Here is a 27276-nt window from a genome sequence, read left to right as displayed (position 1 = left end):
AGGGACCAACCCTCAAGTTTGAAGCCTTGAAGCTGGGTCCAAAAGGGTGTTATCATTATCATTAAAAGTAAGTTCTTTCTCTCTTAAAAACAAGACAAAAACCTCACCATTTATTCTTTTATTAACCATGATTCTTTCTACTTGAAAATGTTATTCACACTACTTAGGAAATGTGGATGACCATCACCTGAGTGACCTTGTTCAGAAGGGTTATGCAAAGGATATCTGGAACCGAGAACTGGAAATGTGTGTATCAGAATAATAAGAATCTAGTATCTCTGTAAAATGTATTTGGCTCTAATAGCTCTAATAGTAGTTGAGAAAGAATTGTTACCCTATCCTCCTCCTTTCACACAAAGTCAATGTGAACATTTTCATGCAGGCTTCTGGTATTACTTTCAAATCAAACTGTAAATAGTGCAGATGGATAAAGAAGTCTCCTAAAACAACTTCTACCTGACCCCAGGCATCACACGTTTTCACACCTGTAGAGTCCTTATCATTCAATCCCTCGGATTTTTATCATTCAATCCCTCGGATTTTCCTTTTCAAAAGCAAATATGTGGTTTAATGACTAGTTTTTACATCTCAAATGGCAGTGATCTGACATTTAAAAAATGACCTTTATGGTTTACTTACAGATGCAAATTTATGTCCAAAACTTATCCATTCTTTCTGTACCAGTATTTCAAACCCTTCGATGCTCCGGTAGAAGCTGTCCAACATCAGCATGGCCAGGGACGTCAGCTGGGCAGTTCTGTCCCATCCATCACTGCAGTGCACAAGCACTGAGCTCTTCCCTGAAGAAACTTTGTCTGCTACTTGAATGGCTCCCGTCAAAACAAGCTGGCAAAGAACACGTGAGTCAGTAGGTGGCTGTAAGAGACTGCTGAAATGTGAAATTACAGTTTTTTACTAGCTTACTGGATTAAGGGCCCACCTTACTCCAGTAGGACCTCATCTTAACTAACTGCACCTGCACTGACCCTATTTCTAAAAAGGTCATACTCTGAAGTACGGAGGGTGGGGGGACGGGGAGGGTGTACCTCAGGACTTCAAGATATGAATTTGGGGGGGGGGGGAGGAGACACAATTCAGCTCGTAACAGTGATCATTTTAGAAAAATCACTGGTCCAATAGGTCTAGACCCTAAAGGCCTGATACAGTGGAAATCACCTCTGAGCCTTTGACAAAATATGAACTACTCTGTGGCTCACAAGTAGAATACTTATGTAAGGATACAGGGATGGCCTTCTAGTAAAAGTTTGAGACTTAGAAGTACTACTAAATTTATGTACACAAACACTTATTGCCACAATGTCATTTTTGGATGATTTAGGTGTTTATGGAGTAATCCTTTACGAACCATACAATTTACCCATGAGTGTGTGGTTTGGTAAGGTTTTGTAAATTTATACAGTTGTGCAACCATCATCACAACCCATCACCCATAAAAAGTCTCGTGTGCCATCTGAGGTCAAACCCTGCTCCCTTCCTCGGCTCCTGGCAACCAATGATCTGCTTTCTTTCTCTACAGTTCTGTGTTTACTAAACATTTTATATAAATGGAATAATAAAATAGGTGGTCTTTTTTTATGTTTATTTATTTTTGAGAGAAAGAGAGAATATGAGCAGGGAGGGGCAGAAAGAGAGACACACACACAGAATCCGAAGCAGACTCCAGGTCCGAGCTGTCAGCACAGAGCTCGAAATGGGGCTTGAATCCATGAACTGGGAGATCATGACCTGAGCCAAAGTCAGACACTTAACTGACTGAGCTGCCCAGGCACCCTGACTGGCTTAATGCACTCAGCAGCATGTTTTTAAGGTACATCCATGTTGTCGCCTGTATCAGTCCTTCCTTCCTTTTTAAGGCCAAAAAAAATTCCATTCTATTGACAGATCACATTTTATCTATCCATTAATCAGCTGATAGACATGTAGTTGTTTCTCGTATTTGATTACTATGAATGATGCACATACACACATTTCTAGGGACTTAAGTGTTCATTTATCCTGTGTAAATGCCTAAGAGTGAAATGGTTGGCTCACACGCTAATGTGTACTTATTTAACTTTTTAAGAAACTGCTAAACCGTTTTCAAAAGCCGTTGTACCACTTCACGTTGCCACTGTCAGTGTACGAGGGCCCTGTCTTTTCATGCGTTCATCAGCCGTTCACCTACATGACGCCATTTGGGGGCTCCCCAAATTGTAACAGCTGTGCAACAGTCAAGTATTATGGTCGCTTTCACTAATTCAAGGAAAAGAGTAAGTGAAAGATCTGGTTTTTCATTTTACTTATTTATTTTTTCAGTAAGCTCTATGCCTAATGTGGGGCTTGAACACTCGACCCCAAAATCAAGAGTAGCTTGCTCTGCAGACTAAGCCAGCCAGGCACCCCTAAAAATAGGTACTTTTATCATGTTGACATAAACAGTAACCAAAGATAAGTGGACAAAGTAGTCCCAAGAAGGACAGGTTAGGGGACCTGATGGCACATCAATTATTCGTGCAAAAATCACTGTTTTTAAAATGACTAGCGCAGCTTTATTTCTTCCAGCGTTCTAAGTATCTCCTCAAACTCCCGTTTACAGTTCTTATTTAAGGTGCTTGTGAAGAAAGGGCTGTTGAGAAGCAGTGGTAATACAGCAGGTCACTTGAGTTCAACTGAAGGAACATTTTTACGGAGGGCAACTTCACTCCAGACATGTCCCTTATCACGAAAAAGAACGCAATCTCAGCCAATTATCTTTAGAAATTATTAGATGTTTGCCAATAGGGTATGAATTCCCGCCATTGCTTCTTGACAGGAACGCCTGGTAGTTATGTAATGACATGTGACACATTGAGCCAATCACAGAATTGTGGTTCCTTTCTAAAGTAATGGTACCCGCCCCCACCACCAGCTTCTGTTGGACTAAAAGAGACAATGCCCACAACATGATGACATGGATTATGTCGCCTTCTAGGAAACACAAAATAATATGTCACTTTCCAACGGGAAGGTCTATAGGGGAAGAGTGTTGAAAAGGACAGAGGGGGGTGCGGGGTGCCTGGGTGGCTCAGTCAGTTAAGTGTCCGACTTTGGCTCAGGTCATGATCTCACAGTTCGTGACTTCCGTGTTGGGCTCTGTGCTGACAGCTCAGAGTCTGGAGCCTGCTTCAGATTCTATGTGTGTGTGTCTCTCTCTGCTCCTCCCTCGCTCTGTCTCTGTCTCTCTCAAAAATAAACATAAAAAAAGAGAAAAGGGCAGAGAAAAAATGTAAGCTCCAGGAAACAGAGAGACACTCTACCCTGTCAGGGCTCCATCGGTGAACTAGAATGACAATATAGGACACGTGCCAAGGTGGTGGTCTCTTCGCTCGCAAAGCCTGCCCTGTGTTGCACAGAGTGGTCGGACCGTTTTGCCTGAACGCAGGCTAGTGGTGGCCATTCCACGTGTCTATCAGTAGTCCTGGGGCCGCAAAATAGCATGGGAGGCTGAATAATGCTCACCAAAGATGGCTGGGTCCTAGCCCCTGCAAATCTGTGAATACCGCCTTATATGGTTAATAGAGACTTTACAGATGTGATCAAGATAATGACTTTGAGATGGAGAGGTTATCCTGGATTATGCAGGTGGGCCCTAAATTCCATCCCATATATCCTGATAAGAGGGAGCAGAGGGAGATTTCACAGAGAGAAGGCAACATGATCGTGGAAGCAGAGACTGAAGTGATCTGGCCAAAGCAAGGAACGCCAGCAGCCACCTGAAGCTAGAAGAGGCGAGGAACAGATTCTCCTCTAGAGCTTCCAGAAGCAGCACAGCCCAAACGTGCTCCCCCATTCCCACCTGATCTTCAAGGTCAAGCTCAACGCTACCCATAACTCTACTCCTCTGTCTTCTAGCACAATTTGACCTATGCCTAAGTAGCCGTGAGTCAGATGTCATTACAGGTGTCTCTCTGGGCTCCCCAGTTACAGATGGTCTCCAGACAGAACAATGACAGTTTCTTTCATTTCTTTTGTATCTCCCTCTCTTTGGGCAAAACGATAAAAATTTACAGGGGTCTTTTATGGCATTTTCCATATTCCTTAAGTCCTAACTTCCATACTTCATCTTATGCAATGGCCTTGACTCCTAATTTCTTCAGACATGTGAGCCATTGAAGAAGACCTACTTCTGACCAGTCTCTCTTCTATCTAGCTCAGAGTAGGAGCTGACTCACCTTGTCTAATAATTCCTGTGCCTGTGCCCTGTCTTTCAGAAAAAAAAGCTCTCTCCCTTATTTACAAAAGTAATATATATTCACTGGATAAAAATGGAGGTGAACAAAAGCACAAAAAAGAAACTAAAAATGACCATAATCCCATGAACTCAGCAAGAATCATTGCTTATGTGTCCCTCTCAGCGTCATTAAAGGGCTCAGCTTGAGTTGGTTGCCCAACAGCTGATTCTCACGTTTCCATCTCAGTCCCAAGCCCCTGTTCTGAGTTCCACTTTGCAGGAAGAAAATTGCCTGTTACCTATCACCAGGTGGATGGCCCGCCGCTGCCTCAAACAGATGATGTTTTTCTTTTCTTTTTTTTCTTTTTTTTTTCCTTTTATTTTTGGGACAGAGAGAGACAGAGCATGAACGGGGGAGGGGCAGAGAGAGAGGGAGACACAGAATCGGAAACAGGCTCCAGGCTCTGAGCCGTCAGCCCAGAGCCCGATGCGGGGCTCGAACTCACGGACCGCGAGATCGTGACCTGGCTGAAGTCGGACGCTTAACCGACTGCGCCACCCAGGCGCCCCCAGATGATGTTTTTCTTAACCAAGACCCTGCTCAGGACAATCTTGCATCTGCAAATGGTGGTGTCATAGTCCCAGTTACCCAGCTTCACCCTCTTGGCATCAGCCTACATTTCTTGAGACCCTGCGTCTAGGTAATCATCAAGCCCACAGGCCCTTTCTCGGAAAGCTCTCCTGTCTGTCCCTTTCATAGTGCCCCCCTCTCCACCTGGACATGTTCTAATTCTGATCATTACCACCCTGCCTCTGGATACCTGAAGTGGTTGTTTTCTGACTTTACCTTCTTCCCTTTCCTATAAGAAGCTGCCAGAACATTTTCCTACTACTTCACTATTCCAAAACCTCTGGGGCTTCCAACAACCTAGCTTCATGGCCAAGGCCTCTGACCACCTGGCTTCTCCCAGGTCTCTGAGATGAAACTGCAACTCCAGCATTCCTCACTCTTCCCAAAATGGGCCTCCCCCAGGCCTGTTCCTGGACTTTGGTTCAGAGTGCCTCCTTCTCTAGAATGGGTTCCCTCGTCCCTTCCACTTAACACACTGCAGCAAGGAGCAGAAGCTTTCCTGTCACATGTACATACCACGTCTTCAACCGCACAAACCTCCTTAAAGGCAGAAGTATGTCTCATACCTTCTTCCATTCATGAGGTCTAGTGTGATGCTTTGCATATAAGAGTACACTACTTTTTTGTTTACCTTTTACTAATTTTATTTAACTCCGGTTTTAACAAACGGATACATATATATTCTGAAAATGGTAGTAATTTTGTTTCTAATACTACTTTTTTAAAAAATAAATGTTTATTTTAGAATAGTTTCAGATTTACAGAAAAGTTATAAAGGTACTACAGAAAGTTCGCATATACTCGACCCAGTTTGCCCTATTCCTGACCTCCTATAATGGTGTGGTACATTTGTCACAACCAGTGAAGCGATATTGACATACTATGAAATTATCAATGAGCATATTAACTTATTTTTAATAAAGCGCATACTTTATTCAGGTCTCCTTAGTTTCTACTTAATGTCCTTTTTCTAAAGCAGGCTGCCATCCAGGACCCCACGTTACCTTCAGCTGTCACAATTAATTTGTTTTGCTAACTCCTTTTTGAGAATAATGAATTAAGAAAAAAAATGAAAGTTATAGACAGGCAAAAGAGAAATATGATTCCTATCAAATTTGAAAGTACAATTTGACTAGAAAATAATCTATATCAAAAACGCACCTATTTAAAGTGGGCTTTTTGTTTGTTTACAGAACTAAATGGTGGTTTCTAAAAGTGTTAGTTTCCTCAGATAGCTTCAAGTACTTTTACTCTTAAAGACTGCAGGCTTTTGATGCCTTTATCAAGATGAAGGATTGAATATAATCAAGGCATAAAGTTCATTCTTTAAAATAAGTCAATTTGAGATTATTTTCAATAAAAACAATCTATCTCTAGGTCCTTGAGGGTCATACCCAGTAACGGTTAGATAATCAATTGGCTGTTCCTAAATAAATCTGCATGAAACCCCAACTACTTGCTATCGACAACACGGGAAGTGACATCTCTACCAACACTCAAACTGTTCTGGAGTGATGCTGTGAAATCTGTAATTTAAGTAAGCAAATTATAAAGAGACACAAAACCGTCAAATGTAGAACCCTACACTACAAATAACTGCTCAATTTTAAAACTGAAGGAATTAAAAGAGATTCCTGTTCCACTAAAACAATGACTTCCTTTTTTATACATGTAAATCTTTTTTTAAAAAAAAATATACTTGCCTTGGGGCACCTGGGTGGCTGAGTCAACTAAGCATCCAACTCTGGCTCAGGTCATGATCTCATGGTTGATGAGTTCGAGCCCCACATTGGGCTCTGTGCTGACAGCTCAGAGCCTGGAGCCTACTTCGGATTCTGTGTCTCCCTCTCTGTCTCTGCCCCTCCCCTGCTCTCTCTCAAAATTAAATAAACATAAAAAAAAAAAAAAATATATATATATATATATATATGTTTACTTGCCTTGATGTGTTCTAACCAGTGAGTAGACTCCAAACTGGACAACCAGTGAGATTCTTCCACATTAGGATAAACAATGTCTTTGACTTTTTTTAAAGATTCCCTCATAACATGAATGTTATGAATGTCTAAGAAGAAAAGTTCGGCGTTGTGATATGCATCATCACTTTCATATCCTCCTCCTGTTGCCTGAGAAACAGCAAGATATACAAACAATCAGTTGGATTTTCTACTTCGTCAGTAATTTAGCCAAATATTTCAAGTTACTGGTCCTCCAAATCTCAACTTAAAATCTTCCGACTTAGATGCAATGACTGATGTGACCTGACTTCCTACCCAACACAGCCTCAACAACATTAGTCACACTCTGAGCTAGAAGAAAATAGCGGGCTGGCAATTTCCTGGGGATCTGTATTCACAAGAAAAAAATCATTTCAAAATGTTCCATAATTACTAGCTCTTCTTCTGGATCTGGAAAGGCATGAGCAGGTTCTCAAGGGTCCTTGTCCTCTATCAGCTCTGTAGAAGTACTCTTCTTCAGCAGCGGTGGAGGGGGGTAGAAGGGGGTGGAGGCGCTTTGGCCCCTCTTTGCTATGTGATTTGAGGCAAGGCTCTCAACCTCCCTGAGCCTCAACGTTCTCTCCCACAGAATAGGCAATAACACTTCAATAGGTTAAACAGGATTAAAAGGAGGCACACTCTATCACAGCTAACACCAGCCACCATTTAATGAGCCCCAGTGAGGTTCCAGATACTGATTCTTGCTTTCCATAATCTTATCTAATTCTTACAGCAATGCTGCAAGCAAGGGAGGTATTACTATCCCCATTTTGCAAAAGAGAAGAGATACTATTTAACGATCCCCAAAGCCCCATGGTAATCAACAGAATTCACGCTGAGTTCAGAGCCCAAACCTTTTCTAGTGCACCATGACTGTTCGTCTGCTGTGCAAACACCAAGGACAGAGAGCCGCACGTAGTAGGCCCTCAAAGAGCAAAAGGTTTCGAGGGGAGACAAGATGGCCACCACCTACACCACAGCACCTGAAAGTATTATCTTGCCAGGGCAGGCATCCGTCCACCTTCACAATGCGGTGAAGATACCCATTTTCCACGCAGAGAAAAAGAAATGTAATGGTTTTATTGAAGAACCTGGCTGCATTTTGTTTAATATTTTAACATGCCATGGAACATGTGGCCTCTGGCCCCTTAAGAAAAAGTTAAATAATTCATAGACTTGCCAAGAAAGCAATGTTCTATAAGCTGAAATGGAAGGGGAAGGCATTGGACAAATGTGCTATTGCTACATTTTGCCTCTTTTTATTTATAACAATAGGAAGAATATATAACATATATTTTAGAGCTTGTTACTAACAGCATCATCAGTAGTAAGTAGACAATACACATTCACATTACCGTTTTTAAAAAGTTATTAGCTAACGAATAGACAGATGAGCTGTATTTCCCTGTTGTTGGTTATCCATGCCTCAGGGCATAGCACTTTGCAGCTCAGATCAGGGGCCAAGACAGAGGCGCTCCTATCCACCTGGCAGTCACTTCCTAAGCTGCAGGCTCCCGGCCTGGGAGGAGATAGCAGGCCTAAGTTTTGCTGGAGCTGCAAGCCTATAAAGCAATGACACACGTCACCCTCCCAGAGCTGACCTGCTTCTCTACACATGTGGTTTTTAAAAAGCTACGGTGATTTGCAAAGAGATTCTCAATGCTGGAGTTTCTTTCATACATAACTGAAGATACTATGCAAAAATAAAAAAAATAAAAGGAAAACTATACTTGCTGCTCATTGCCAGAGCAAAGACAGGCATTAATGTAGTTCCACACTAATCACAGCAGACCGCCACCAAATTGAAGCAGCCTGGTGCTGAGTCTTATCTACGCCTGGGGTTGGTTTGTTTACTTTAAAATGGTGTAATGTCGCTTATTACATCGGAGGTTGTAAATTTCTAAATCTCCACAAGGGAGGAACAATTAGGTCCAAAGAGAACAGAAGTCACAAGGGTAAAAATCAATTAGTCAAGCATAGATTGAGTTCCCAAAAGTTCCAATTCTCCATCTCTGGTTACTTTGGAAGTCTTTTCAGTTTCCTTCTCTTCAACAGAAAGGAACAACCCAGATTATCTAATATGACAACGCGAAGGTTCAAGGGCCTGTTGCTATGGATATAGATGACGAGGGGAGAGACACAGCCAAGGGAGGAGGGAACCAGAGCTTGGTTTTTAAAGAATGCTGCAGAGATCTTTAAAGCCTAGGTTTTTTCCTTAATTTTTTTCTTCCCTTCATCCCTAACAGGACTAGCAACACAGGCATATTTCCTGAATGTTAAAAAGGCATTCAAGAATTCTACTGCTATAGCAGTAAGCTTGAGAGTTAATATGATCAAGGTATTTGTTTTATACATTTACATATTTTAAAATATTCTTTCTAAATACTTCATTTTAATGTAACACCATATCTATTTCAGGCTAAATGTGTACATGCAGATATTGCATTTTGTGCATGTTTTGAACTCTCAACTATATATGAGGGAAGGAACAGAAATATCTAAAGTTATGAAGAACGCAAGAAGATATTCATAGTTAGACTTAATTTCCTACATGTTTTACTTATAATTCCTAATTTACTCATGAATACCACTCCTGATTGCTTTACATAGAATTTCCAAATGATTTCCATTAGTGAGACAAAAACTGTTACTGCAGTAATAGAGAGCTTGTCCAAGAGCACACAGGGAGCAGAGGGGACCCCCACCCCCGATGCAAATGTGGAAGACACACGATCCGTGTGCAAACAACCACAGTCTGCATCTCTCTCTGAGCCACTGGAGGATGTGTTTTGCTTTTGGGTTCTTGTCTTGTGCTATGAATAATTGAAGATGCCAGAAAAGTGACCTCGGGATAAGCAAAGTATTCAAGATGATGAAATTTAAGCCTACAGCTGACGAGAAACAATAAATCTGAAAGGCGGAATGGTGGCGAACAACGCGGGGCAGGCCCACTGTGAGCACTTGCGAGTGACAGCTGGCAATAACAGGAGACGGAAAACACAAGACGAAAAGAAGAAATCGCATGTTAAAAGCATATCAATCTGGGGCTGTTTAGAGTCCGGGCAAACAGCCTTATATCTTGCGGCAACTTCTGGGGAGCTTCTGAAAGCAACGCTACATAGTCACTGATGTTCACAGAGACGTCCCCGACCAATTTTAGGGGCACTTGGCACACTCTGCTTAAGAAGGCCAAGAAGACAATGGAGACAGATTGCCGCTGAAAACAGTAACATTGTGTGTGCCTGATTGTAAAATCCATATACAGAAATCTCCTTTTACTGAGTTATCTTATATAAGTGAGCAGGCACATTAACAAGTGCAGTGAAGAGACCGTTTGGATGAAGCTACAGATTTAGGGTTTAACCATTGCAGCTTCCCACAACTCCTCGTAGATGCCTAAGGCACTCCAAAGAGGGCTGAACTTGCGCCAGGATTGAAATTCATTATAGTTCAATACTCATCTAATTTACCTAAAGGTTATTCTCATTTAACGGATTCACGTTTTAAAATACGTTTTGTGATTAAAACTACTTCCTATGTCAGCAAAGTAGTCTTCCTATTTCAACTAAGTTTAACTATTAACATAAGCCCACAAAGTGACACGCCGCGGCAAACACAATCATGTAAAACATGGCACACTGTATCTAAGAGAAGCATCTGTCATGTCACTAAATGCACTCACCTTGTTCGCCACTGCATTTACATTGGGTCTTGCATCATAGATTGTGAGTTTAGAAATTTGTCTATTAGTCTCCCTGATAACATCGAGATACTTCTCATCATCCTTATTCCGTTTACCACTCATACCGACAAGAGGCTGACTGCAACGCACGATGACGGTCTTGTTTTCTGGATGAATCCATGACAGCACCTAAGGTTAGTTCAGAAATTTTAAGCTATCAGGAAAAAAACAAATCTCAAAACAGAAATACCCAAAACAGAAAGCACTAACAATCATGAGGAAGTGAATCTGATTTTGCCAAAACAGAATACCGGTTCACCTGCGACTTTACGCAATGTGCTCAGCAACACACATTTAACAGTGACAATTATCCAGAGGCAGCTAGAATAACCAATTGCTTTACTAGTGTTTTCTTGTAGAAGTTAAATGCTTACCGAAAAAAAAAGTTCTCTCGCTTAAAGGAAATAAAAGGATTCTGATATTACTTCTGCTCTGTAGCTTGTACTGGATTTCTCAGTGATATGTAAAGGAAATCACGTCTGGTACAACGTGTCTCCATAATACCAACTCACATCTACAGCTCATGTAGATGTGAAGCACATGTCTGCTGTGGCTGTAGCCTGGGCACTGAGCTCACAGTCTGTGTCACTTCTATCTCCTCCGCCATCGAATGAGGAGGAGCATGACTCCATGGCCCTGCTGGGAGGATGAATGAAAAACACAGGTGAAGTACCTTCCAGGGGCGAGCTGAGCAGCCCACGGAGTCATATATGAAAAACTATGAAAAGCAGACAGAAGAACTAAAGAAGCAGAAGTGTCTGAGCTCACTTAATAGAAGGCCAAATGCGCCGTCATCCCTGAAGTCGCCCCCTCCATGGCGGCAAATGATAAGCACTGATGTCCATGAAAATCGATGTACATGATGCCGACATTGGGTTAGCGAGAAAAGAGGATGTGACGGCATTAATGAATACTCATTCATGGACTCTTCACGCCATGAAGAGACCTGTACAAAACACCACTGTGACTCCTAAGAGTCCAAAGGCTGAGAAGTGGGAAGCCCCGGAACAAGAACTGGCCCTCCCCGACCTCCACTTTGTAACCAACAAGGTGGAGATGGGACCTGCCCAGCCTGCCTCCTGTGGCCCTCGCTTTAAGACCAGTAAGAGACACGAGATCACTTTGACATGTGCACGGAATTGTCATTTTTCAGGTTTACTGCGATGTAAGTGACATGCGGCACTGTGGAAGTTTAAGCTGTACAACATGTTGATCTGATACAAGATCACTTTCAAAAGAGAAAATTGCTACACATAAGAGACCTATTATTTGATAGAGACCCTCCCAAGTTTTAAACTGAAATCAGGTCCTGGGCAAGACACCGCCCTGTGCCACCACCCATGCCTTCCCTTCCTCCACCCCTCTTCTCTCTGCTTGGGAAGTTTAAGGCTGGAGTCACCAGATCACATTAAGAAATGCTTCTCTTATAAGTTGTCTCACTTCCTCTTTTCTTTTTCTTGAGGGATCTTGACTACCTTTTTATTTTTTTAATATTTATTTATTTACTTAATGTTTATTAATTTTTGAGAGAGAGTGTAAGTGGGGGCAGGGCAGAGAGAGAGGGACACTCAGAATCCGAAGCAGGCTCCAGGCTCCAACCTGTCAGCACAGAGCCCGATGCAGAGCTCGAACCCACGAACTGTGAGATCATGACCTGAGCCAAAGTCAGACGCTTAACCCACTGAGCCACAAGGAGCCCCTATTTTTGAGAGAGAAAGCAGAGAAGGGGCAGAGAGAGAGGGAGAGAAAAAAATCCCAAGCAGTCTCTGCGCTGTCAGCATAGACCCCCAACACAGGGCTCAAACTCATAAACCATGAGATCATGGCTCAAGCCGAAAATAAGAGTCAGATGCTTAACTGACTGAGCCGCCCAGGCACCCCTTGACTACCTTTTTAAAAGGATGCTTGCTGTTTGGCTCACAGGTATAAATAATAGTAGCTTCACAACATCAACTACCATGACTGCTTTCAAAGTATATGGTACTATATTAGGTTATTCCTACTAAAGTTAATATCTAGAAGCCATAGATAATTAAGGATGTACACAAATATTTAGCCACCAAAAAAGATGTTGATCACAGCGTTGTTTATAATAGCAAAAAAATAAAAAAATAACCAAGATGCCTCATAATAGAAAACTGATTAAATACATATGGTATATGTACACACTGGCACACAGATGTTTAACAGCAGGAAACGCTCTTTCCAAGATAATGTTACACAGAGAAAGCAGAGACACAAATGACAGCATAATTTCTTTTTCTTTCCAAATAAAAATATGTATGCATAGAAGGAAGTCTGGAAGGACATAGACCAAAATGTTAACTGTGGTTCTCACTAGGTGGCAGAATCTTTTTTCTTTATCGGCATTTTGTAAAATATGTGAAGTAACTATGTGTTACTTATATGTTAAGGACTTCTGTAACATTAAGACAAACCTATGGGAGAAAAAGGAATGCATAAGAGAACATATGTATGCATCGATGGGAACATCAATGCATGTGGATCATTTTGTTATTAAATGGTATCTTATAATAGTTCATATGCTATTTATGTACAAATAACAAAACTGCTTTCTCATCAATTCTTCTTGTATTTTTACATGGGCTTTCTTAAAAAAAAAACTGAATATCAAATAGTAAGGATTTCACATTAAAAGCAAATGCATTTTCTGGGTTATAGTCAAGAGTCAGATGGTTATGAGGTATATCAGAAAAAGTACATTATCTACTATTAAATATGATTAAGCATGGTAATCTATAAAGATATAGATGTGAAGGAGAGCTTAGCTTTAGTTTTATTAGGAAAAATAAATGCAAATTTGTGGCCACTATGAAGTAAGAAGGATCAATAAAATGGGTAAATAAGTAAAAAGTTATGCATCTTATGTGTTCTACAGTGGGCTCTCATTCACTCAGAAGAGTGGAAACTAGGGGGCCAAGATGGCAGCCTGAGCACACTTGTTTCCTCTCCTCTCCTGACCCAAATCCCATGAAATACACACACACACACACACACACACACACACACACACACACCCCTCCTCTCTTGCCCCAAATCCTGTGAAATACACACACACACACACACACCTCTCCTCTCCTGCCCCAAATCCTGTGAAATACACACACATACAGCACCTCTCCTGACCCAAATCCCATGAAATACACACACACACACACATACACACACACACACACACACACACACACACACACACGTTTCTCATGGTAGACGTTCAACTGAATGAAGGCATGAACAAAGTCGATCCACACTACCCTAACCTCTTCCTCCTGTGGGCAAGACAAGTATTAGCAAAGACAGCTGGCCAAGGCAGGGGTGGAGTCTATGGCTACAACACAGAAAAGTATGTCGCAGAAGAGCACGAGAGGAGTAAACTTGTAATTCTAGCTTCGTTGGCACGGTATTCTAGCAAAATGAGCTGAGAAACATGTTCAAATACAATATACATCATTACGATCTGAACAGACACTGAGAATTAGAGAAGGGAGTGAATTTTAAAGTTATGATTCCTGTTATGTTGACACTAGACCAAAGTTTCACACGAATGTCCTTTTAAGGACAAAAAATGTCTAGACTTGGAGTTAAAGGCAAGGTGACATTAAATCTTAATTTCTTCTATCCTTGTTTTTCCAAAATCTGTTATTTAGAAAAACAAAAACAAAGCGATGTACTCATTATGACATGCTCTGATAATTAAGAGAGGAAAAATTCTCTAAATTTTTAGTCAAGAAAATTTATGTACACAAAGTAGACGGCGTGACTCACATAAATATTCAAGAGCCAAAGAGAACTTGGTGAACTAGGTCCAAGGATACTGTAAGCATACCGTCTGGAATCATGTGCATTTGGCACTCGGGCAGCCGGCAAACATGATGAGGATGAGCTAACCGTAATAAAGGAGGCCGCACACAAAAGCCTGTACCCATGTGCTCTGTGCTCTGTGACATTAGACAGATAGTGCGTTGTTTCCAGTATGATTTGGCCGACACTTGTCAAGGGCCCGTCGCACGTAAGGTATGGGGCTGCAAAGGTGAAAACCGGAAAGTCCCTATACTTCTTTCTGTCCTTCCAGCAAGCACCTGGTTTAGGTATGGTAGCGTCACTTTCACCCTCTCCTGTATGAGAATTACTTGCGCTCATTCTCTGTCCTTGATTGTGAACTCCCGGAAGGCAGGTGCAGTCTCACTTCTTTTCCCGTTCAGCGCGGTCCTTTGTGTGCTCAGCGGGCACTCAAAAACGACACGGTGGACTGAGATTCCAAGAGTGTGTCTCTGACTGGATTCCTGTTCTTATGGGACAAAAGGCAGTCTCTGAGGAAAACATTAACTGTAGTACTCACTGGAATTCGGTTTCTGGATCTAAAAGTTGCGACTCTCCTGAGATCATCATCTGAGGCACGATATGGAACCACCAAGAGAGCAGGGTAGGTGTCACACAGTTCATAGCACTTATTGATAAAAGTGATTCTCCAGTGGTGGTTAGGCAAGCCCTGCAGGAGAGAAGGATGTCCAAGTCAGTATTGCACAGCTCCGTCTCCGGACTGGCCTTGGGTCTCCTTTCCTTTTGCTAGCAGAATCTGCACGTGCCTCTTTGAACACAGGGTAGGGACAGTCTACTGATTTATAATAAAGGGAGCCAAATCAGTCATCTGGACAACATAAGAACACAAGACAAAACACTGGTGGCTTCCATAATTCTAAAATGTCATTGGTAAATACAAATTCTCTTGAATTTGAGCTCCTCGTTAATTTCACGTCAAACTATTCCTTACTATGTGTGTAACAGTAAGCCCAAGTGCATCTCCCACCTACGTACCCTCCCCACCCCAGAGAAAAGTGCATCACATAATTTTAACCTGTGTCCACTTGAGGGTAGAAGAGACATTGGGCAACTGCCTCTCCCTACTCAAAAGAGAGTGAATGCTTCAGTCTGCTCCAAAGTAGAAAGAGGCTAAGATTATGCAGAAAGTCACAGAGGGGAAGTAAAGGAAAACCCCTCTGGGGAGGCTCATTTCGCCACCTCCTAAAAGTGTTTTCAACCAAGTTGTTTGGGATTGGCGGTCACTCCGTAGGCTGTGTGAGAAATACAGCCACCTGCATTCTAAGCAGATGGCTAACGTGACAGGGAGACATGGAATACACTTGCCATCCTGCCAGCTACCCACAAAACCGCGTATGGACAAGATCCAGAGGTGGTGGAATATTCTCTCCCCATACTCACAAATACACAAATACACACACAAAGGTGAGCTATGTGGGTGTTTGCTGTGGGGACAGACATTGTACCTTTTCCTTAGGTCTGGTCCTATAGACCACGGACCAAACAGGTGAGTCTGATGCTGAGTCCAATTAGAGAGTTATAAGTCCCATGAGAAAGTTATAAGAAGAAAAGATGAAATATAATGGCAGTCTAGAACAAGATACCTTCAACAGTTCATATATGCATGCAATCTGAAAAACAGGAACTGTTTTGTTTCAAGCTAGAAACATTGGCCTACAAAATAAGTCTTAATATTGTCCATAACACTCCAAAACTAAGGTACAAATATTTAAATACATAATGCTACAGAGGCCTCCAAAACATGCAAAATGTTTCAATGGTCTTTCTTCTGCCTCAAGATCTGACCCAGAACAGAGATCATTAAAATGAAACACATATACAGCCTTTGAAAACCCACCAGTCTAAAGCGGACTTCTGGAAGCACAGGACGCCCTACTTCCTATGTGCGATCTAAACTCCCACACCCACATTCCTGAGTGTTGAATCTGCTTATGAATATGTACGCCGCCGATCAAGACTAGAAAGAATAATCAACCCAGGTGCTTGGTAGTGGAGGTGGTGGCAAGAAGGTTCTCCTCGAGTCTAGGGTCCTAGAATTTTACTTTACATTCACTGCCTTTTCATATAAAGCAACTGGGCTCCATCGGAGTCTCACAGCTCACTCAGCAAATGCTCCCAATTATTTTAAGAGCTTTGTAGGATGAGGACTATGAAAACCTCCATCACAAAACTCCTACCTGGCCTAAAAACTTGATTAAACCACAGGTCAAATTGTGGCTCCTGTTACATAATACACATTGGCTCTTCTTCACAAAAAATGCCACAAGAGACCTTTGTCCCTGAACAGCAACATTGTACCAAGCCTCTTGCCTTTATTACAGCAAATGAACATGCATGCAGGTGAAGTTTACAGAAGAGAGCAGTAAAAGCTATTCTAATATATGTTCATCAAAGCTTTGTTGGAAAAGTCAGCATTATAGGAAAACAGTCCTAATTCATTTCAATCTGCAAGGTGGAATAAATATAATTTAAATTTAGCTGTCAGTGATAGTTATGCTCCCAAATGTGTAAATACATAGTGACACGAATGCCTCAATAGTAAGATATAGAAGTTTGACTTTTCTAGACTCCACGTATTTGATTCATTTCATGAACAACATACAACCGACATTGTTCATGTACCAGAAGGAAACAGAACTTGGCTACCCAGCCTTCAATGCAACTTGAATATTGCTAGGGAATGAGCTCATAAATCACACAGTAATCGAAAAAATGAGCTATAACTGCCACGAAAAATATACTAAGCAAGTCTCAGAGTATGACTGACAACATAGTGCCACCATGCGCGTTTGAGATTTACCACCTGCCGTAGCACCTGTTGACTTACCTGCCTTCTGTATTCTTCTACTGGGTTATAAACTGTCCATCCATCCACGTTAAACTTTTCTTCATTTAGAAATGCAAATATTGGCTAGAAAAGGCAAAAGGAAAAAGAGAATTTAAAGTGCAGCGTGACAGAACTGATAGCCTACTAATACTACACCCTCCAAGTTTTCACCAGATTTGCCTACCATGAAATCACAACCCAAAGTGAGACTTTCAAAAAGAAATGATGGGTGGGGCGCCTGGGTGGCGCAGTCAGTTAAGTGTCCGACTTCAGCCAGGTCACGATCTCGCGGTCCGTGAGTTCGAGCCCCGTGTCAGGCTCTGGGCTGATGGCTCAGAGCCTGGAGCCTGTTTCCAATTCTGTGTCTCCCTCTCTCTCTGCCCCTCCCCCGTTCATGCTCTGTCTCTCTCTGTCCCAAAAATAAATAAACGTTGAAAAAAAAATTTTTAAAAAAGAAATGATGGTGAAAAGTGCACACTAGACTTCTGCTGCCTTCTTTTTTTTTTATTTTTTTTAACGTTTATTTATTTTTGAGACAGAGAGACAGAGCATGAGCAGGGGAGGGGCAGAGAGAGAGGGAGACACAGAATCTGAAGCGGGGTCCAGGCTCTGAGCTGGTCAGCACAGAGCCCGGTGTGGGGCTTGAACCCACCAACTGCGAGATTATGACCTGAGCCGAAGTTGGCCCCTTAACCAACTGAGCCACCCAGGTGCCCCCCTACTGCCTTCTATCTTGAGTAATAATTACTTCTGAGACCTCAAGTTTCCATGGCTGCAAACATCTTTTTTTTTTCATGCTTATTTATCATGAGAGAGAGAGAGCATGTGCACACATGTGTACAAACTTGAGTGGGGGAGGGGCAGAGAGAGAGACAGAGACAGAGAGAACCCTGAGCATGCTCTGCACTCAGCACAGAGCCCAATGTGGGGCTCAAACCCACGAACTGTGAGATCATGACCTGAGCCAAAGTCAGACACTCAACTGATTGAGCCACACAGGTGCCCCTACAAACATTTCATTTTTTAATGTTTTCTTATTTTTGAGAGAGAAAGAGACAGAGACAAGGAGTGTGTGTACTAGTGGGGGAGGGGCAGAGAGAGAGGGAGACACAGAATCCGAAGCAGGCTCCAGGGTCTGAGGTGTCAGCACAGAGCCCAATGTGGGGCTCGAACCCACAAACCATGGGATCATGACCTGAGCAGAAGTCGGAGGCTTAACTGACTGAGCCACCCAGGTGCACTGCAAACATCTCTTTTAATGTGCCCTTGTTTGAAATTATCTTCCAGATAAGTCAGATTTCTAGACCAAAACTACACCTATCAATTTTAAACATCAGCAACTGATCAAGTAAAACACACTTAAAAAAAAAAGGAAATTCAGGAATAATTATTAAATAGTACAGCTGTCTCAAAACATGAGGGACAGGACATTAGGAAAATTCTTAACTGTTTGTTCTCTATGAATTCGGAATCAATGCCATGATCTCTGTGAGATGAAGGACCCAGACCTCTCCTCGCTTTTCCTTCTGTGGTTACTCTGGAGGCGATTCTGATGAATTTCACAGCTTCAAATACCATCCAGACCCTAGTGACTCCTACCTAGTAGCTATTGCTCTCCAGCCCCAACTTGGATCTGCAGGCCAGGCAGTCCAAGGGACCACCCCAAAACTCCAGCCTAAGAGGCATCTGGAAGATTCTAAAGTTAACACATCCAAAGAGAAACCCCTGACCACCCCTGTATCCTGCTCCTCCCACAGCCTCCTCATTGAAGTAGATGGCAGCCCCATCCTTCTAGATGAGCCCAAAACCTTGGTGTCATCCTCATCAGCTCACTGCTACCACCTGGTTAAAGTCTTGACCATCCCCCATTTGCATCATTATAATAACTTCCTAACTGGTCCCCTACTTTCTATTTATTTACCTCTATAGTCAGAGTAACAGTGTCACAACCTAGGTCAGCTCAAGTTATTCTTCTGGCCCAAATCCTCCTGTGGCTTTCCATCTCACTTGGAGCCAAAGTGGAAGTCTATCCAATGGTCTACGCGGCTGTCCACCATCTGGCCACATCGCCTACCACGTCTCTGCTCTCCCACTGCTCACTCCTCTCCAGCCAAATTCACCTCTAGTGCTGTTCCCCCAAAGCGCCAAGTGTATACCAACATCAGGGCCTTTCCACCCACTGCTCCAGCTGTCTGGAATCCTTCCCCCTGCCCATGGCTTTCCCCCTTACTCTTTCACATCTCTGCTCAAATGTAACCTTAAACAGCGAGACTTACTCTGATGCCCTATAGAAAAACTACATGCTACCCCCAGAACAGCACCCCCTATTGTCCTTTCCATTTCCCCATATTACTTATGACCATTTGACAGATTGTAGATTTACTTGTTTGTTTACTGTTGGACTCCCACTGTCCCCTCCCTAGAACATGGACTCCATAAAGACAGATGACTGCTTTGGCCACATCCTCTTTTCCTAGTAACTGGAACAGTGTCAGGTCCATAGTAGGCAGAATATGTATTTTTTGTTGCCAATGAAACTGTGAAGCCTATCCAGCCTCCGTACAATGACTTTCTCTGGAGGCACCATGTTTGGGCACTTTTTCCTCTGGGGGTCTTCCTTCCCACCCATTTTCCTCTGTTATCATACTACAACTATGAATGGCAGCATTCTCTCTCCTACGTTACAGAGAGTTTCAGGAAAAGGCTTACTTGGCAGCAACAGTTTAGTGTGTCTAAAAGGCAGGAGTTTTGGGGGTACCTGGGTGGCTCAGTTGGTTAAGCGTCCGACTTGGTTCAGGTCATGATGTCACGGTTTGTGGGTCTGAGCCCTGCATCGGGCTCTGTGCTGACAGTAGGAGCCTGGATGGAACCTTCTTCAGATTCTGTGTCTCCCTCTGTCTCTGCCCCTCCCCTGCTCACGCTCTTTCTCAAAAATAAACAAACATTAAAATAAATTTAAAAGGCAGGAGGTTTAAGGTGAAAACTGATCAAGAACATGCTCTCCAGACTCTCCTCTTCAACTTTCTAAAGCATAGGACACCCTCAGCAGGTCTCAGTTCTGGCGGTGGTAGGTCCAAGTGCTATGTATTCTGCATGGGTACCATGCCGACCACACGATACTGATCTAGCTAAGCAATTCGCTGATTGCTTAAATAGTTAATTATTCAGTACCACTGGGGAAAACAAATGATTTCTATTAACTGAAGTTTAAACGACAGAGGGACTTTTGATGAAAACAACACTAAAATGTATGGTGTACTTCTTCATCCCGAAACAGCATCAGTAGAACACAGCAAAGCAGTCTCTGGGTGACATCTGAGCCCTGGATATTATACTGGTCAGTAGCCAGCACAGGTACTGCTCAACACTCCTGGCTGCTGTGCTGTTGACATACTTGTACATGGCAGGAGGCTTAAGGCACAGGGGTGTCATTCACTTTAGAAGAAGACCTATAATCTGCTTTCTTGAAATAAGTTCCTGATCTCAACATGGTTTTTGTTCAGTTTGCTTCTAGTTATTTGCATCTTTCCCATGAAGCTCAAGTGAATATGGCAGCCTTTTAAAAACAAAGAATAACACTGCTAACCCAAAGGCCAGATAAAACTTTCTCTCCAGAAAACTCATGATGTATGTTAATGCTATCAGTGTCCTTTGACTTGCCAGCAGCATTTTCAACGTACCTTACTATTTCTTGGTCACCAATAATAAAGCAATTCCTCTCTTGCTTCAAATACTCTCTTATATCTTATATTAAAATTACTTATAAGCATAATATAAGTTTACAAGTTTGTTATCAGAAGATGAAAGTTATACAGCCCAAACCAAAATGATATCCACGATTTCTTTATTTCTTTTTTATTTTTTTAATGTTTATTCATTTTTGACAGACAGGGAGAGAGAGACAGAGCATGAGCAGGGGAAGGGCAGAGAGAGACACACACACAGAATCTGAAGCATGCTCCAGGCTCTGAGTTGTCAGCACAGAGCCCCACGCGGGGCTTGAACTCACAAACCGTGAGATCATGACCTGAGCCGAAGTTGGACATTTAACCGACTGAGCCACCCAGGCACCTCTCCATGATTTCTTTAACATGCTTGATTTAAGGGAACTCTGAACACAAGTAATTTAAAAAACTGTCATTAACAAGAGAAAGATACAATGTGCTCGCAGTAGCAATATGTCAGGTGGCCTTTCTCATGAAATCATTCTGGAATGACACTTCACATTATGATGATGCCCAGATATACAGGATGATGCCATGAACTGGCATCCCTTATCCCTGAAACATGGCTATGAGAACTCTATGATGGAAACTGTCCCCAGGTTAAGAGCTGAGAGCCAGACTTGGACCTCAGATATTTCAGGAAGGTTTACGAATCACCTAACAGCCAGATATTTCTGGTCATGAAATAGACAGCAACACATCTAATACCAAACTGGAGTTTAAGGTAAAAAAGACCAGGTGCTTAAACTAATATTTTAACCATCTAAATAAATTAGCTTACAATTACAAGGAGTTAAATCTTTTTTATAAAGGACGACTTGTTACTTTTTAAAGAAGAACACGATGCAAACAGTAAGTTGTCCATACTTGGCTCTCATACTGAGGCAAGCATTCTAAAGGAATCCATGAGGATATTTTCGAAAGTTGAATGTACCCGGACTTAAGTCCCAGATATTTTAATTTTTTTACCCTTTTTTTTTTCTCCTTCAAGATCCAGATAAGAGAACAAAGTGAGAATGTTAAAATACAAGCTCTCAACAGAGGAACATAAAAGCGGATTATACAAAAAAACTTACTAAGCATTAAAGGACAGAAACAAAACCCTTCATCTGCATTATTACAAAGCACAGAATTCCCTACGAGTGGGGACTTGTGACAAGCCTAATTAAGGCTTCTGTCTGAAAACTGTTAAAACCTAAAGTTAATGGGCTACACACCTTGAGGTTTTTAGCTGACATTTATTTTCTCTTACAGACAACACATTTTTCAAGACTTCGAGTCTTTTAATGCTTCATTAGTGGGGTTGCCATTTCCCAGTCATTCCTAATGATAACCTTGGCCCGATCGGGACCCTCTCTTGGGGAGACCCAAGCACCATGGAGAGAACCCTCCTTCGCGAGGATCGCTCAGGGGGAGGGGTGTGTGAGGCGGGAAATAGTCGAGTCGGCCGCTTGAACTGGTCCCGGCACCGATCTCCTTTCACTCCTTTCACGGCCCGCCCGAGGACAAGGCAACCAGGAGTCAGTGCGGGCTCAGCAAAGCCTCAGAGCCAAGGGGTTCGCCAAACCGCCAAATCCGATCGGTGCTTAGGGAAGCGCCCCCACCCTAACCCCCGTGGCTTTCTTCTGGGGCCTGGTCCCTCAGCCTGGCTCTGCCTCAGGGTAGGGGCGGGGGTGCCTGGGCCCTGCCTTGGCCCCACAGAACCTAACCGGCAACTCGGCTGTTGCCAGAGGGTGGGGGGTGGGGTGGGTGGGGCCCGTGCAATACACAGATGACATTTAGGAACACAGCCTCGGGCCTCTGTGCAGATGACCTATCTGGCCGGCTGCTCTCCTTTTTTAAAAAAGTTATTTTGAAATAATTACAGATTTACAAGAAGTGACAAAGATGTACAGTCAAGTCCCGTGCAGCCTTCACTCAGCTTCCCCGATGTGAACATGCTGCATAGACAGCTAGAGTACAGTATCAGAATCAGGAAACTGACACCAGAAAACAGCCACCGTCAAGTGCCTATCCTGGTTTCAAATGAGCAGGTCTTCCTTTATTTGGCTCTTTATTGGTATTTTGGCATTTCACCAATTCAGATTCCTACTCGTCAAGAGATCCCATGCATGGAGACTTTAAAAAAAAAAAAAAAAAAGCAATCATGTGCATTTTTTTCCAGGTTTAAAAATAGCACAATGTAACATTTGAAAAATGTTAAAAGGACAAAGTTGAGATGAAAATCTCCGATTTCACACTAGGGATAAAAACAGCTCTGACAAAGAGAATGTAACTTGTCATTTAAATTTTCCTACATTTATCACTGTTGTGTCTCGTGGGAGAAAAAATCTGAAACGACAACAGGTTTTGGCTTTCACTTAATTAGCCATTGGTTTTAAATGGCAACTACATGAAGACGCATCAACTCACTTAAAACACCTAGACTGGACTTATTTATTTATTTAGTAGACTCTATCAATGTTGAGTGATTTAGAAGTTTCCTTCTTTGAGGTGGGAGAGCTGTCTGCGAATTCGGGTTCTAGATCTCATGGAGCCCCTCACGGAGAGCCTCTTCCCTCAAGGACTCTTCACAGTATGTCTTGGAACTGGATGTCACAGAATCAGATTTGTAAAAACTAAATATCATTCAAAAGGGAGACAGTTACAGAAGAAAACTATTTTCATAGTACGCAGGGGAATGAATCGATAAACTATGGAGATTTAACAGTGCTTTCAAATGATGCTACCACCATGCAATGGCACAGTCATTGATAGACACAAGTTTTAGAACGAGCAGACCCTTTTCAGGAAGTAAACAAAATATAACTCTGAATATCTAGCATTAAAAGTTCAGGGGCTCCTGGGTGGCTCAGTCAGTTAAGCGTCTGACCTCAGCTCAGGTCATGATCTCACGGTTTGTGGGTTTGAGCCCCACGTTGGGCTCTGTGCTGATAGGTCAAAGCTTGGAGCCTGCTTCAGATTCTGTCTCTCTCTGCCCATCCCCTGCTCATGCTCTGTCTTTCTCAAAAATAAATAAATGTTAAAAAAAAATTAAAAGTCAGGGGACTGTTAACTCTTTCCAGATAGAATTTTGCAGTGTTGGAACAGGAATTTAAGGAAGCATTTTTTTTTTTTTTGTTCTAACTTGATTTCTGAAATTGAAGATACCCGCCTTTCTAAAAGCTTCCATCTACCACATAAGGGTAAGCAATGTAAATGCATGTCATTTTCATCTTTTAGATTACACTTAAAAAACAGACCTCTTCATATAAGAAAAAATGCTTTCATTAAAGGGGGGGGAGCTAAAATTTTTAAGGAAGAACCACAGGAGGTACTGACACTTGGCAACGTTTGTAATTCTAAGTAACATCTTCAGGTAAGTGCATCAAAGGTAATTGAGTCGAAAAATCTGACACAAGTCTCATAGGTCAAAAGCAGCTAGCACATCAACTGCCATTTATACTTCCTGCATAAATAATTCTCCTCGTCCTCTTTCCACCACCTTCCCTGGGGAAAGTGGCTTAATATTTCTGGGTTGCCATCACCTTCATATATAAATATACACAGTCATTTATTCAGGAGAAGACGACTCAGTAAGTACATTTGAAATGTCATTTGAAACCATTTGGAAAAAGAGCATTCTTTCCTACTTATCTACAATCATAATCACTTATGGTGACATTTCTCAGGGTTCATCTGTCGCACCTCTTCTCACTGTAACTGTCTCTCCTGGCAATTTTGGCCACATCTATGAAAATGCCAATGATCACATCTGGGCCTGCCAAATAAACCTTGCCCCGGGCCACAGCTCCAGGTACGCGGCCACCTGCCTCCTAGATATGTCTGTCTGGCTGTCCTACAGACACCTGCAATTCCACATATCTGAAATGGGGCTCACCGCCTCTTCCCTCCCCACTCCAATACTGCCCATCTCAACCAATGTCAACCTGTTTATCCAGGCTGGATTCTTCCTTATCATGTCATCCCCCATCATAATTATAGTCACACAATCAACAAATTCTACTGTTCTTCTACATCGTCCTCAAATCCTCACTCTCCTGCCCCTCTCCTTTGCCCCATTTGAAGGGCTCACAATCATGTACCCAGGTGACTAATGAACATCCCCAGAATTAAACTCCTGCCCCTCTCCATGCAGTCTGTATGCTGCAGCCCAAGCAATCTTCTGAAATCGAAATTTAATGTCACTTTACTGCTTCAACCCCTTGAATGGCTCCCTTCCCCTTCAGATAGAAAGTGGAACCTCTTGGTGGGGCAGGTTAGGCTCTGTGAACTTTGGGGCCCAGCCTCCCCTCCAACACCATCTGTCACCACTATTCCCACATAGACACCAGCCCACGTGTGGGTCCAGTCTGTATCCAGTCTCTTCACATTTGCACACACTGTTCCTGCCCTTGGCTGTTTCTGCCTGGCTAACACTCCTACTCGTCTTCCAGGATTCACCTCCTCTAGGAAGCCTTCCTCGACAACAAGCCCCTTACTTGCCGCTCCCCTGATGTCCTGTGCACATGCATCTATATCGTATGTGTCTGTTTGCTCTCCCAGGGGCCAGGGGGTCGGCATGAGCCCCAGCTCCCCGCACCTAGCCACAACACAGGCGTTCCGGAAATGCCTGGACAGCACAAACAGGGAGGAAAGGGATGAAAAAACAGGAGAAACAAGAAGAAGCCTGCTCTACCAGACCTTTCATCTTATGAAGCCTCAATAGTTAAAAAGAATGTTACTGGTACATGAAGAGTGACTGATGCAAGAAAGGAAACATTCAGAAATCAAACACCAAGCGGAACGAAGTGTGTGGTAAAGGTGGTGTTTCAAAGGAGCAGATCAGATAACCAATGGTGTGGTGACAACAGTGGAAGAAAGATTGGGATCCAGATCTTACACGGACACGGTCACCCCGAAAAAATTCCAAATTGATGGAATATTTAAGTTTTAAAAAGAAACGAAAGTATTAAAATAATATTCTAGGGAGAATTCTTCTAGAACTCTGAGTAGAGAAAACCTCCCTAACAGGGATACAAAACCCAGAAGTTATAAAAGAAAACCATGCAGACAAGAATTATCCTAGCGACCCTGGCTGCTCTCATTACCCAGGTCCACTCGCAAGACTGGCCCTCAGCCGGACTCTGGGAACCTGGCTCTCGGGAGGGTTCCCATTGCTCCCTAACCGCTAAGAGTGGTTGGCGGTGCCCAAACTGTATACACGTGATTTATGCTGAGCGCCTGCTTTCCTTCTGAGAGGCTGGGGTTTTGGTACATGTTAGGCAAAGGGGCTACATGACCGGCCTCTGATCAAAACTCTAGGTGCCGAGCTTCCGCAGTTGATAACATTTCCCATGCGTGGTCTCAACTTGGTGCTGTAGGAATTAAGTGCTTCCTGTGTGACTCCATGGGGAGAAAACTCTGGAAGCTCGTGCAGAGTTTCTACCATGACTTCTACCCCATACACCTTTCCCTTTTGCTGCTTTTCCTCTGTACCCTTTTGCTGTAATAAATCACACTTGTGAGTACGACTATCTGTTAATAAAGTCTTGTGAACTCTCCTGATGAATCATCAAACTTAGGGCTGTCTTAGGGATCCCCATCCCCAAAAAGAAAAAAAAATGATGAACACTCACAAATAAAGATTAAAAAAAAAAATCCCCATAGCAAAAGCCACCCTAAGTCAAAAGACATACATATGGGGAAAATAACTGCAACTTGTATTACGAGCATAGCTAGTACATAAAGAACTCCTTCAACAAGAAAAAGACCAAAATTCCAAAAGAAATATAGGCAGAAGTCACAGAGAACAAATAGAAAGGCAAATAGCTCAAACCAAAAGATATTCAATTTTAGTCAAATAGGATAGGATAAATACAAAATAAAACTATGAATCCACATTTTCACCTATTAGATTAGCAGAGATTGAAAAAGACAGAAAGCATACTGGGATTGGTACAGTTGGCGGAATGACCCCACAAAGATGTCCATGTCCTAATCCCTGTGACCCGTGTCATGTTACCATACATGGCAAAGAGGAATTAGGTTGCTGATGGAATTCAGATTTCTAATCGCCTTTTAAGATAGGAAGGGTACCCTGGATTTCCCCGGAGTGCCAATATCATCATAAGGGTCCTGCGATGTGGAAGGAGTTAGAAGAGTTGGAATCAGAGAAGGAGAGTGATGATGGAATAAAGTCAGAATAATTCAAAGGACTTGACCACTGCTATTAGCTCTGTAAAGGGAGCAAGGGGCCATGAGCCAAGGGATGCAGGCACCTCTAGAAGCCGGAAAATGCAAG

General features: G+C 42.6%; 1 protein-coding gene across 3 annotated transcripts in view; it reads right to left on the bottom strand.

Annotated features, from left to right (window-relative positions):
• The window catches only part of MTM1 (myotubularin 1), a 98090-nt gene that overhangs the window by 13498 nt on the left and 57316 nt on the right, over window positions 1-27276 (bottom strand). For all 3 annotated transcript variants that reach the window (XM_045473047.1, XM_045473049.1, XM_045473048.1), the window contains 5 exons: window positions 17269-17352; window positions 14941-15090; window positions 10521-10709; window positions 6782-6967; window positions 640-846 (listed from right to left, as the gene is read on the bottom strand). In XM_045473047.1, coding sequence (XP_045329003.1) covers window positions 640-846; window positions 6782-6967; window positions 10521-10709; window positions 14941-15090; window positions 17269-17352 — 816 coding nt within the window. The remainder of the gene's footprint in view (window positions 1-639; window positions 847-6781; window positions 6968-10520; window positions 10710-14940; window positions 15091-17268; window positions 17353-27276) is intronic.

This window comes from Leopardus geoffroyi, chromosome X, assembly GCF_018350155.1.
Source record: "Leopardus geoffroyi isolate Oge1 chromosome X, O.geoffroyi_Oge1_pat1.0, whole genome shotgun sequence".
In the NCBI taxonomy this organism is placed as follows: domain Eukaryota; kingdom Metazoa; phylum Chordata; class Mammalia; order Carnivora; family Felidae; genus Leopardus; species Leopardus geoffroyi.
Note: the sequence above shows the minus strand (reverse complement) of the source record. Positions and strands in the feature narration are given on the sequence as shown.